General features: G+C 42.7%; 1 protein-coding gene across 3 annotated transcripts in view; it reads right to left on the bottom strand.

The window, feature by feature from the left end:
• Positions 1 to 14,029, bottom strand: part of NELL1 (neural EGFL like 1) — an 863,771-nt gene that overhangs the window by 847,819 nt on the left and 1,923 nt on the right. For all 3 annotated transcript variants that reach the window (XM_061203146.1, XM_061203147.1, XM_061203148.1), the window contains exon 2: positions 7,310 to 7,438. In XM_061203146.1, coding sequence (XP_061059129.1) covers positions 7,310 to 7,438 — 129 coding nt within the window. The remainder of the gene's footprint in view (positions 1 to 7,309; positions 7,439 to 14,029) is intronic.

Genomic DNA, 14,029 nt, shown 5'->3' with positions numbered 1-14,029 from the left:
TGTTTCCGTGGCTCTGTGGCTCTGGTTCTGGCTTAGCTCTCACCCAGGCAGCATCAGTTATACTCATTTTTCAAAGTACTTTCTCACACACTGTCATTTAATTCTTACAATCAATCCCATTTCCAGATGAGGAAACTGAGGCTGGAAGACATTAAGAGACATATCCACTGGTCCCCCTAAGTACTGCCTCAAGGTACTTCCATTTACTTATTGATAAAATGGAAGCATGATAATAATTACGTTATATGGTTGTAGTAAGGTAAAATAAATTAATACATAGAAAGTGCTAACCCCTAATCTTCTGCCCCCTCCCCAATCCTCTGCTTTTCCCACCATCCCAAGTTACCTTTGCAGGTTAAAATCTGACATTAAGGGATTTCCTGGTGGTGCAGTGGTTAACAATCCACCTGCCAATACAGGGGACACGGGTTCGAGCCCTGGTCCAGGAAGTTCCCACATGCCGCAGAGCAACTAAGCCCATGCGCCACAACTACTGAGCCCGTGTGCCACAACTACTGAAGCCCATGTGCCTAGAGCCCATGCTCCACAACAAAAGAAGCCACTGCAATGAGAAGGCCACGCACTGCAACAAAGAGTAGCCCCCACTCGCTGCAACTAGAGAAAGCCCACATGCAGGCTTGTCTGCTAAAATGCTTGTTCACTAAAATAATGAAACGAGTAAGCCAACAAAAGAGTTTTTAAAAAATCAGTTAAAAAGTTCAATTAATCTAAAAGAAGCCAGAAAGAGGGAAAAAAGGAAACAAAGAATAGATAGACAGATAGAAAACAAACAACAAAAACATAGATTTAAATATGACAGTGTCAATAATCACATTAATATAAATGATCTAAATAAATACCTTGATGAACAGAAATTATCATACTGGTTTAAAAAAAAAAGTAAGACCCGTCTATATATTGGCTACAAGAAGAGCACTTTACATGTTATTATATGATTAATCTAGAAATAACTATGATAGGTGAAAGAATTCAGATCCAAAAAAAAGAAAAAATAGTAGACACTGTATAATTCTATTTATATAAAATTTCTAGAAAATGCAAACAACTGTATAGTGACAGAAAGCAGATTAGTAGTTGCCTGCAGATGGGGGTTGGGAAATATAGGAAGGAGGGATTATTTTAAAAAGAGGAAACTTTGGGGGTGATAGGTATGCTCACTATCTTGATTGTGATGATGGTTTCACCGGTGCATTCACATATCGGAACTAACAAATGATACAGTCTGAATATGCACAGTTTATTATAAGCAATTACACCTTAACAAAGCTGTTAAATTTTTTAATGATACTTAAAACTATGTATGGAATAATTTGGCAAATCTACTGTATACTCTAACTGTAACTATAAAATTATATACTAGATTTTGAAGACTTTGAAAAAAATGTAAAATATCTCATTAATAATTTTTCGTATTGACCATATGTTGAAATGATAATATTTTTCATATATTGGATTAAATAAAATATATAGTTAAAATTAATTTCACTTGTTTCTTTTTACTTGTTTAATACGGCTACTACAAAAATTAAAATTACAGATATGGCTCACTTACTTATATTTCTACCAGGCAGTGCTGCACTGGAAAGGAGTACTTATCTGGAGTAAACTGGAAATATCATATTGCTCATATTTCTGCCCAACAGTAGGTAGCCATCCTATGGTAGACAAAATGATATTCCCTACCCCCAAAAGATGTCTGCATCTTTATCCCAAAAATCTATATATATATTACTTTACACAGCAAAAGAGACACTGCAGATGTGACTGAGTTATGGATCTTAATATGAAGAAATTATCCTGGATTATCCAGGTGGACTCCATATAGGGAAAAGGACCCATAAGGGTCCTTATAAGGGAAAAAGGGAGCAGAAGAGTCAGTACCAGAGAAGAAAACATGACAGAAACATAGAGAAGGAAATGTCACCTCAGAAGCAGAGTTTGAAGTGATGCACCCACAAGCCAAGGAATGTAACAGCCTCTAGAAGCTGGAAAAACAATAAATGGATTATCCTAAAGAGGCTCTAGAAGGAACACAGCTCTGTCAACACCTTGATTTTAGCCCTTTTTAAAGCCCATTTTTGACTTCTGATTTCCAAGCAAAGTGTTGAAGTTTCAACCTGGTTTCTCTTTGCTGCTTATAGTAAAAGGTAAGAAGAAAAAGACAGATTGAGGGAAGAGCTTGTTAAGCAAAAAGGAACCAGGACTGATTATATGCAGAATTCCCAGCCTATCCAGATTGGAAAAGACAATAAAATTAGGAGATTCACTGTCAGGCAAGTCTACTCTGGAACAAAGCCAAGGGTGTGGTTGAACCACCTTTTGCTAGTGACTCTGAAGGACCAAAGGGTCAGAATATTCAATCACACAGAGGGTTCTCTGAAGAGATCATGGTTGTAATTCATCGATCCCCTCAGCCATCCCAGCAGAAGTCAGAAATAGAGATTAGATTATCTCAGAAAGATGTGTAAATGAGCCTTTTGTCTAATGGACAGGAGACCCTCCGGGTTCTTGAGAATGTTATACCAGCAGAAACACTGCCAACTTGGACTGAAGGGGACAGAAAGAACATGAAATGAAAGAAGGCTGATCGACTCCCAAAATTCTATAAGCAAGAAACAGGTTGATAAAACTATTCAACTACAAACCTATGCTACTGTTCGTGAAAAAGAATGATTCAGAGGAATGAGTCACAAGCCCAGAAAGCAGAGCCAAGGACCATAGAGAATGATCCTCAGGCCCTGAAATCCAATGGAGTTTGCCCTGCTGGATTTCACATTTTCTTGAGCCTGGTGACCCCTTTCTTCTTTCCAATTTTCCCTTTTGAACAGGAACTTCTATAACTGGCATCCTATACCTGTCCCACTATTATATTTTGTAAGCAGATTACTTGCTTTCTAGTTTCACAGATCCACAGATAAAGAGTAATTCTGCTCCAAAATGGCAAATACTCAGAGTCCCACTCATACCTGATTTAGATTATTTAGATAGTGAGATTTGGAATTTTTCAACTGATGAGTGGATGAGATTTTAGACTCTGAGCTGATGTTATAATTGGTTAAGACCTTTGGAGATATTGGAATGGGGTGAATGTATTTTGCATGTGGGGCAGACATGAATCTTTGGGGGCCAGTGGGAAGACTTTGTGGTAAGCAGAATAATGACTCCCCAAAAATGTCAATGTCCTAATTGCCAAAACATATGAAATATGTTACCTTACATGGCAAATGGACTTTGCAGTTGTGATTAAATTACAGATCCAGAGATGGAGAGATTATCCAGGTAAGGTAATCACAAGAGACCTTGAAAGGGAAAACCCTCCTCAAGTCCCATAATAAAGTTACTCTTCCCAGCAAAGAAGCTGAAAATCTCTCCCTATTGTTGGAGAGATTTGGGATGGTAGACATCCCAAAAGCAGCTGCTAAAGCAGAGAACACACATATTAGAAAGCAGAGATCTAGCCCAGGGAATAACTAAATGAGTGAATGACCAGCATATAAAGTAGGCAACAAGCCTTCCATAGAGCACATTGGACAGACGAAATTTTAATTCAATTCAAAATGTTTACTTGTCACCTACTGTGTGCCATGCACAATACTTGGCCCTTGAGATGTAGGGGTATTTAGATAGGAAGACTTCTGCTTTCACGAAGCTTACAGATGAGCCAGGCTTCCATAGCAACTCTGTTGACAAAGTGTCAGCAGCATTTCTCAAATCAAGAATGGGATGGCAAAATGTCTATTTAGGTCTTCTGCCTATTTTTGGATTGGGTTGTTTGTTTCTTTGATAGTGAGCTGCATGAGCTGCTTGTAAATTTTAGAAATTAATCCTTTGTCATTGCTTCATTTGCAAATATTTTCTCCCATTCTGAGGGTTGTCTTTTCATCTTGTTTATGGTTTTCTTTGCTGTGCAAAAGCTTTTAAGTTTCATTAGGTCCCATTTGTTTATTTTTGTTTTTATTTCCATTTCTCTAGGAGGTGGGTCAAAAAGGATCTTGCTGTGATTTATGTCATAGAGTGTTCTGCCTATGTTTTCCTGTAAGAGTTTTATAGTGTCTGGCCTAACATTTAGGTCTTTAATCCATTTTGAGTTTATTTTTGTGTATGGTGTTAGGGAGTGTTCTAATTTCATTCTTTGACATGTAGCTGTCCAGTTTTCCCAGCACCACTTATTGAAGAGGCTGTCTTTTCTCCATTGTATATTCTTGCCTCCTTTATCAAAGATAAGGTGACCATATTTGCATGGGTTTATATCTGGGCTTTCTATCCTGTTCCATTGATTTATATTTCTGTTTTTGTGCTAGTACCATACTGTCTTGATTACTGTAGCTTTGTAGTATAGTCTGAAGTCAGGGAGCCTGCTTCCTCCAGCTCCGTTTTTCTTTCTCAAGATTGCTTTGGCTATTCGGGGTCTTTTGTGTTTCCATAAAAATTGTGAAATTTTTTGTTCTAGTTCTGTGAAAAATGCCAGTGGTAGTTTGATAGGGATTGCATTGAATCTGTAGAATGCTTTGGGTAGTATCGTCATTTTCACAATGTTGATTCTTCCAACCCAAGAACATGGTATATCTCTCCACTTACCTCAACATAATAAACAGATTGCCAACAAACACATGAAAGGATGCTCAACATCATTAATCATTAGAGAAATGCAAATCAAAACTACAATGAGATATCATCTCACACCGGTCAGAATGGCCATCATCAAAAAACCTACAAACAATAAATGCTGGAGAGGGTGTGGAGAAAAGGGAACCCTCATACACTGTTGGTGGGAATGTAAATTGATACAGCCACTATGGAGAACAGTATGGAGGTTCCTTAAGAAACTAAAAATAGAACTACCATACGACCCAGCAAACGCACTACTGGGCATATACCCTGAGAAAACCATAATTCAAAAAGAGTCATGTACCACAATGTTCATTGCAGCTCTATTTACAATAGCCAGAACATGGAAGCAAACCTAAGTGTCCATCGACAGATGAACGGATAAAGAAGATGTGGCACGTATATACAATGGAATATTATTCAGCCATAAAAAGGAATGAAATTGAGTTATTTATAGTGAGGTGGATGGACCTAGAGTCTGTCATACAGAGTGAAGTAAGTCAGAAAGAGAAAAACAAATACCGTATGCTAACACATATATATGGAATCTAAAAAAAAAAAAATGATCATGAAGAACCTAGGGGCAAGACAGGAATAAAGACGCAGACCTACTAGAAAATGGACTTGAGGACACGGGGAGGGGAAAGGGTAAGCTGGGACAATGTGAGAGAGTGGCACGGACATATATACACTACCAAATGTAAAATAGATAGCTAGTGGGAAGCAGTCGCATAGCACAGGGAGATCAGCTCGGTGTTTTGTGACCAGCTATAAGGGTGGGATAGGGAGGGTGGGAGGGAGGGAGACACAAGAGGGAAGAGATATGGGGATATATGTATATGTATAACTGATTCAATTCATTATAAAGCAGAAACTAACACACCATTGTAAAGCAATTATACTCCAATAAAAACGTTAAAAAAAAAAAAAAAGAATGGGATGGCCTCTCAACAGTAACTGAAGAGACCTTGCACAATGCAAAGAGAAAACTAATCCTGTTTGTATTGTCTTAACCATGCCCAGTTTACTTACTTCACTAATTCCTTAGTAAGAGTAAGCGGAAATTAACATATCTGTAGTCTTGTTATATACTATTATATAGTATCTGTAGATGTGCTGTATATTATTAACAAGGCTTAAATTCTCTGCACAGGAAATATATATATCTCATCCCATAATGTTGGTTCAGTCATTCTAAAATAATCCTTTTGTTATCTTCACAAAAGGCTGGGTTAAAAGAAGCCTGCTAGGCATTTTCATAGAGGAATATCTAGGCTGCCATATCTGATCAGATCACTCCCCTCCTTCAACTCATCAAAGGCCCCCACTGATCTGAGAGTAAAGTAAAAAACTAACATGGCCTATGGGCACGGGTAATATTTGCAATAGTTAACAAGTACATGGCCTCCCACCTATCAAAATAGACACTGGCCATAAAGCATCAGTACACCCAAGCCCGTGGATATAAGCTAAATATCAATTCTGCCTTCAGGGCCCTGTGTGACCTAGCCCCTGCCTAGCTCTCCAGCCACTCACCACCTTTCAGCCATGCTAAATGTCTTTCCATTTGTTTCTGCCTTAAGACCTTCCTACATACTATTTTCTCTGCTCAGAATGCTCTGAGCCGCCACCTCTTCCTTTACCAAGCTTTCTATTCATTTTTCACTTTTCTGCTGACATATCACTTTTTCAGGGTAGCCTTTTCCTGACCACCACTATCTCCCCACTCCCAATAAATCAGATCTCCCTGTATACTCTTATTTGGCAACCTATACACCCCGTTCATGGTAAGTACAGCCATTGGAAGTCAATAATTACTTGTGTAATGATTGTTTCTCTCATTACATTTATTTACTCTTACTAATAATCCTACTATTAGCATGTTGCCTGGTACACAATAGGAGTTCCATAATAATAGCTAATACTTACCAGGGATTTACTATGTTATCAGGCACTGTTTGATCCACTTTAATGGATTAGCTCCTCTAATCCTTGCAACTGCCCCATTAGGTACTATTATTTCAGATGAAGACACAGGCAGAGTCAGCCTAAGGAATCGCCCAGAGTCGCAAAGTCAATAAGTGGTAGGGTTGGAATTTAATCCCAGGCAGTCAGGCTCCAGAGCCCAGGCTTTTAAGAAGCACACTATACTGCCTTTATGAACGCTTGCTGAACAATTTAATGAATTATAGTCAAGTTTATAGTGGGCAGAACCAGGTAAGCTGTATCCCTAAGAAAATGCAGCCATGAAACATCCTCTTTGTGCATGGTCCACCCATTAAATGAGAGAGAAAGATATAGGAACAGGAATGGACGTAGGTATAGGTAAAGATATGAATAACAGTAGAAGAAATATCCTGTAAAAATAATGTGGCTGGCCAATGGCTTTCAAGGACTTTACAAATTCATTCCACTTTAGAGCCCCACCAAAATCCCCTGGGAAATATGTCACTGCCAAGCCAAATATTTCATCACCACGCCCCCGACTATCCCCTTCCACACCCTCAGAACACCCCCCAAATATCTAAACACCCTCAGCATTTCTGAACATTCCTCATGACGATAACACAAGAGAAATAGCAGAGATGATCCTCCGACAAATACACACCAGAGGAACAGTCCCCAGACAGACCCTCCTCCCCAAGTTCTGCCCCCATGCAAAGGAGAAAAATGCCTTTACCTTTAAATAAAAATGCTTTGCTGGTATTGTGCAGTCCAGACACCTGAGTGACTCCAAGGGTGGTGTTCACGAGGTCGAGCTCAGTGATAATATCCATCTGAAGGTGGGGATCCATCCCAAAGCCCACCACTGAAAAGGAACAAAGAGCCATCTTGGCTTAAAATGCTGACTTGCTTGCGGTAACATGGAACAGAAATGACAGAGGCCAGGAGTGGCAGGGAATACAAGGAACCCAGTGATGAGTGCTTAGAGATGCTCTTTCCCTGGATGGAAAATGAAGGCAACTCTTTGCTCCATCACCCCCACTGATATTGTGTTTTTTTCGTCCCTTCCCCCTCTCCCATTCCCCATTACAGATTGATAATCCCTTTGCAAAACCCTAGGGGCCAAATATATTTCAGAATGCAGACTGGATCATCTGTTGGAAAGCTAATATGGCCCATATACTACATTTTACGTAACACCCTCAGCAAAGCCTACATCAGCACCCCATAACCAAACACAATACTTGTAGAGCAAAAAGTCTGATATTGTCCTCTAATTGGTATAAATAAAGACTATAAATAGCCTTATATCTGTTCAGGTCAAGTTTTGCCACCAAAGGAGTTCAGCTCAGGGTAGGTTTTGCTGTCAGGTGAGTTATGAAGAAACTTTGGGTTTCTGAGCCTTTTTAGATTTGGGAACTGTGGATACAGGATTGTGGCCCTGATCTACCTGCTTCAGAGACTGATACGGTAGTGAAATCTGACACCACCGTCACCAGGAAACACCTCCACAGAGCACTATTAATGAGGCACCAACACCTGCGATAAAGAGGAAGAAAATGAGAGGGATCCTGTCCCTGATGGGTAAGGGCGGCAGAGGGACTGGCCAGGAAAGAGAATCCCCAGAACAATGGATGTAGATTTCAAGGGGATTCGTGAAAAGTTAGGCACCCTGACAACTCTTGTTGGAGAAACTTAGCACAGAGAAACAGGGCCCTGAGCCCCCACTGCCTCATCTGAAAAAGGCAAATCCTTAAGCCTGTCTCTCATCTACAGGGTGTTCTGCAGAATGATTCGCTCGTGACTGCAAAGTGGCTTCCAATTATATATATTAATAAGGCTAGCGATCACTCCAAGGGACTATGTTTAAGCTATTCCTAAAGGCTGTGCCTATCTACACTTAGCACCTCAGTAGTGCAATTCTGATTGCACAGCTGGAAATGTTTTAATCAGCAACAACTGTCAACGTTTGTCTGGTGGTAATGCAGTCGCTGAGGCAAGATTTGGAGAGCTTACACCCAATTTGTTCCAGAGAGACCGAGTGCATTTCATCAGGGCATCACACGCTGTGACAATCTCATCTGTCCTCCTGCCCTCACCCCTTTCCCCACAGATCTGGAGAAGGAAATGTACCCTCTCCTCACTCTTTTTCTCTTAGGAAACAGGGGCTGCTGCAGCATTCGAGGCTTCTGTCAACAGAAGGTGGCTCTGGGAAGGGTCTTTGGAGCCGAAGGTGGACAAAGGGTTAAATTAAAGGCACAGTGCATAGAGCTGCCTTCTCAATTTTTGTCAGGCTTCTCCTTGTCCTCTGAAATGCAGCCAGATGCGAGACCAGTTTACCCAAAGACCACTCATTCATTCAGTCGTTTTTCAACAGATATGACTGAGTGCTTTCTATGTAACACACACACTGCATTGCGAGGCACTGGAGATGGCCTCCCTGGGCGTGCATTCCTAGGGCAGCGGGTGAGGAGAGGGCAAAAAATAAACAAGTACATAAATAAGATAATTTGAGATGGCAATAAACGCCACGAAGAAAATAAAACAGAGTTATGAAACAGAAAGCAGCTTGGGTGGAGGCTTAAAAAGGGTGGTAGAGGAAGGTTCCTCTGAGCAGACACCTGATGACTATAGCGGCTGGCGATGGTGCAGTTATTCCGGAAGGGAAGATCTGGAGGGGAAAGCTTTACAGGTTTAGAGAACAGAAAATACAAATGCAAACCAGGAACAAACTTGGCATGTAGAGGAAACAGTGAAAAGGCTAGTGTGGCCAGAGCAGGATGAGCCCGGGGGAGAGTGGTAGAAAATGAGGCCCCACAGTAGGCCCTGCCTTGTGAGCCACAACAAGGAGAGGGATAGTATTCTAATTGCAATGGAGTATCACTGGAGGGCTTTAAGGTATGTGTCTAAGGGGAGGAAGAGTGGGATGTGCTCTGATTTACCTTATGATCTCACTTAAGGTTCCATCCTACCTGCTTGACACAGACTCCATTCACAAAGACTGATGACTGACCGAGTACCTACTCTGTGCAAAGGAGTACTGCGCTAACGGGCATCTGTCAGCCCAAGTCACAGCACCATGAGCCTCTTGTTGAGACTGGCAACGTTTTTCTCCAAGTGAGCTCAGATACCAGCAGTTCTTGATCACCTTGAAAAGGCAGGAAAGGAACTAATATTTCAGTTTGACCTACAGTGCTCTACACCTATACGGCAGAAATTAATTTAAGAGTGATCTCAGAGGACCTCCACACCAGTCTATCTCTGGCCAGGAATTTGGAACGTGCTTTGGGAAATGTGCCCTTAGCTGGACACAAGAGGAAGGAAGCATCCCTGTAGCCTCAGTGTCTTGCACAAGGCTTCATATATGTCAGGCCCTGAATTTAGGACCTGATTAATTAATTGATGAGTGGATGTATGATCATTGCTTTGGGTTCAGTGATCTCAGGACAATATGCATACCTGGGGAATACCACGAGAGGACAGGACGGCATTCGAGCCCAGGAAACTTTCTAAAAGGAATATGGTTGACTGAACTATTGGCCTCAAATCTTTACCCCTGGATTTCCCTGGTGGCGCAGTAGTTAAGAATCCACCTGCCAATGCAGGGGGCACGGGTTCCGTCGCTGGTCCGGGAAGATCCCACATGCTGCAGAGCGCATGCGCCACAACCCATGCGCCACAACCACTGAGCCTGCACTCTAGAGCCCGCGAGCCACAACTACTGAGACGGTGTGCCACAACTACTGAAGCCCGTGCGCCTAAAGCCCGTGCTCTGCACCAAGAGAAGCCACCGCAAAACGCGCGCCTCAAGAGTCGCCCCCACTCAGGGCAACTACAGAAAGACTGCTCGCAGCAACGAAGATCCAGTGCAGCCAAAAATAAATTAAAAAAAAAAAATCTTTACCCCTCCCATAGCCACAACCTTTGCTATGTGGCTTTGCATGTCCTTCCACTAGAGTGGGAGCAAACCTCCCCATTCCTTGACTTTGAGCCCAGCCATGTAACTAGTTTGGGTCATTAGGATGTTAGCAATGTCACACAAGCAGAGGCTTGGATGTTCCTGTGTGGTGGGGCCTGTTCTCTTGTACCTCTGCATCACAGTGAGAAAAACATGGCCCTACTGGGCCACTGCTCCAAGGAGACTAAGACACACGGAGCAGACACCCTACCTGGGTTTGGAACGACTCCCAGCCAAACCTGGCCCCAGTGAGCCAATACCAAACCAACCGACAGACACATGAACCAAAAGAAATGTTGCTTTGAGTTTAGGGTGGCTTGTTATGCAATATTATTGTGGCAGTAACTGACCAATGCGGGGACTAAAGACCCACTATAATGGTTATCCTTAAGATGTTTGAATCTCCCAAACTTGGAGCCCTGCAACCAGACAAGCCTAAAAGGCACCCACACAGATTCTGTAGAACTGGCAGAACACCCCAATGGTGCCCTTGGATTCCCATCTCCATGTGAGAACACCTCAATCTGGAAAGTGTTGTGGAAACAACACTAAACTAAGAGCCACTTTCAGTCCTGTCTCTTCTCCCTACTAACTTTGTGCCCTTGGAAAAATCACTTCACTTCTCCGAGCCTCATTTCCCTTAACCGTAAAATGGGGATAATACCCGCCTCCCAGCCTCGTGAGGTTTCAGTGATAACTGCATGAACACTCCTAGCACATATCTGGTGCCCAGCTGGGGTCTGCTGCATCTGTCTTTCATAGGACCAGCTCTCCAGACCATTCCAGCTCCCTGGTCCTCAACTCCACTGGAATCATACGAAAGAAAGATACAGGTGGCTCCCATTTTCCCAACCCCTCCACATGCCCAGATGACCTAGAAGGGCTTCTCACTCTGGCTGTGCTTTATTTTTTTTTTCTTTAATTTATTTTTTGGCTGCGTTGGGTCTTTGTTGCTGCTCGCGGGCTTTCTCTAGTTGCGGCGAGCGGGGCTACTCTTCATTGCGGTGCGCAGGCTTCTCATTGCAGTGGCTTCTCTTGTTGCGGAGCATGGGCTCTAGGCACGTGGGCTTCAGTAGTTGTGGCACACGGGCTTGGTAGTTGTGGCTCGCGGGCTCTAGAGCGCAGGCTCAGTAGTTGTGGCGCATGGGCTTAGTTTCTCCGTAGCATGTGGGATCCTCCCGGACCAGGGATCAAACCCGTGTCCCCTGCATCGGCAGGCGGATTCTTAACGACTGCGCCACCAGGGAAGTCCCTGGCTGTGCTTTGTGAAATCTATATATTAAATCTATGTTAACCCCTCCCCCTATATCCTGCAAGCGAAGGGGCTTCCCTGGCTTTAAGATAACTGTATTGCTCTGTCATGAAAACATCCCATTAAAACAGAACAAGAGAAATCAGTTAGGCTTCCAGAAACAGTACTGTATTGTTTTCTCTAAGTGGTCCCCTTCAAGATGAAAACACCTGGTGCCAATAGCACGATGAGTAAAAGATAGCACTTTGCCCACTGCCTAAAAAATCAGAAAATCTATTAATAAGGCAGCATTTGCATGGCTTCACCTGAACCTTATACAGTATGAAAGTGTTGGTTCCGTAAAAATATTTTTTTTATTTTAATGTTTCTGCTTCTTATCCAAGCATGGAGCTCTTGCCCTTTCCAAGGAAACTCTATTGAAGTTTTCTACTTTGGCCGTAACTGCTCTCACATGGCTGAAGCTGGGTATTGGAATTAAGCAGGATAAAAAGCTTCTGGGGAAAAAAAATATTTTTTAAAACCTGGAAGGCAGCATGTTAATGTCGCAGAGGCACTTGAGGCCTGGCTCTGAGATTCAGAATCTCCACCCTAATCTCCCAGGACACCTGCTGCTGGCCACTCCTCCGTCTAGCCCAGAGAGTGTTGAGGCCCAAAGCCCATTCAGTCCACCTTCAGGGTCCCAGGCCTAAGCTCCCGAGCAAATCCTCCTGGACCTGGCTCACTTCAAATCTAATCCAGCTCACTGTGCGTGATGGCAGCTGTTTTCCTCTGGTCCATGCAGGGGAATACGATGCTGGAGAGATGCTCCAAGACCTCATTTACCAGCAGGATTTCACAGCCATTTGATCGGATTTGGGCCTCTGGACTCCTACAAAGTTTCTTACTACCCCAAAAGCAACATCCTTAAAGAATATGCTCTATGCCTGTTCCAAATCAGCCAATATTTCACATGATCCCTGGAGGCTGGGGGCTTTTGTTCACAGCTCTATTATTCAATTCATAGTTAATGAACTGCCTGGGAGGTGCTTCTAAAAGAAAAGCTCTCCTTTCCAGCAGGCGGCAGCAAAAGGCATTCACTCAGCCCCAGGGGCTCCCTCTAACCATTGCCCTGGTGACCAAACCACACTTGAAAGCCATGGGGGTGTAATCACTGAGTTTTACATTATTCACACTTCCAGGTATTGGAGAAAACTCATGGACATAATGTATTATTATTGCTGTTATTGTAGCCTTCTAAATTTTCATTATTAGTGATGTACCTGGAAATCTCAGATTTTTTTCACCCAGAAATAACCAGAACTGGAGAACAGGACCTATTCTTGACTCCACTTTACTCTTTAAAACAAATTCTCTGAACAATGAGTAATTTAAGCAGCTTCCTGTGACACCTATCATTAGATCTTTTCATATGTAACTGCTACTGCACTGCAGCGTTGCTTTAATTAAAATGTGCCTGATACCATCTATTCATTTCCATTAAAAGGCAGTGATATCTGAGCAGCTCACTCAGTGAACCACGTGTTTATTTCATCTTGGACTGTTAACAGCCCAGACAACAATTGTCCCACTTGACAAATAAACTTTCCGAGTGGCTGTTTGGATCCTGATAAACTAATTGAGAGCCAGGCTTAGCCACCTCAGAGGATGGATGTGTGATACTGGTATGATGGTTCCTGGGCAAAATCAAAGAAAAAAATTGCTCATCAGACCGCCTCAAGCTGGAAGAAATTGTAAGTGAAAGAAGTGGGAGATAATTCCCCCCTGTCTTTCTCATTCTTCTGATAATTTCTGTAGAAGAAATATGTAGCCTCTGGTGTTCAAAGAGTACCAAGTGGCATGGAAAACTCACGCTCCCTAAGCAACTGCCACAACCAATGGGCAGATCCTTCCACGCTTCCTTGACTTTGGACAAGCTGTGCCCTCTGCCTGGAATGCTTTCCCTACTCTGTGCACCTGGAAAACTCCCTACAAAGCCTTCCAGACACAACTTTCAAACGTCACCTCCTGATTAAAGCCTTCCCTGACTACCGACCACCCCTCCCCAGAATTCACTCCTACTGCTCCTCCTGTTTCCTCAATACAAACTCCTGTACTCCCACCTCTTTTCCCCCCACCCCCATCAAGCTGTACAATAAAAATGCTTTTCAGTTTCTATCTAGATTCTCAGCTAAGCTATAAGTTTCTGGAAGTCAAGCAAGCCGGTTCCTCTTTGTATAAGCAATCCTGGCACCCAGCAAGACACTCCA

The sequence above is a fragment of the Eubalaena glacialis genome, chromosome 10, assembly GCF_028564815.1.
Source record: "Eubalaena glacialis isolate mEubGla1 chromosome 10, mEubGla1.1.hap2.+ XY, whole genome shotgun sequence".
NCBI lineage: Eukaryota > Metazoa > Chordata > Mammalia > Artiodactyla > Balaenidae > Eubalaena > Eubalaena glacialis.
This window is presented reverse-complemented; position numbering and strand designations above follow the sequence as displayed.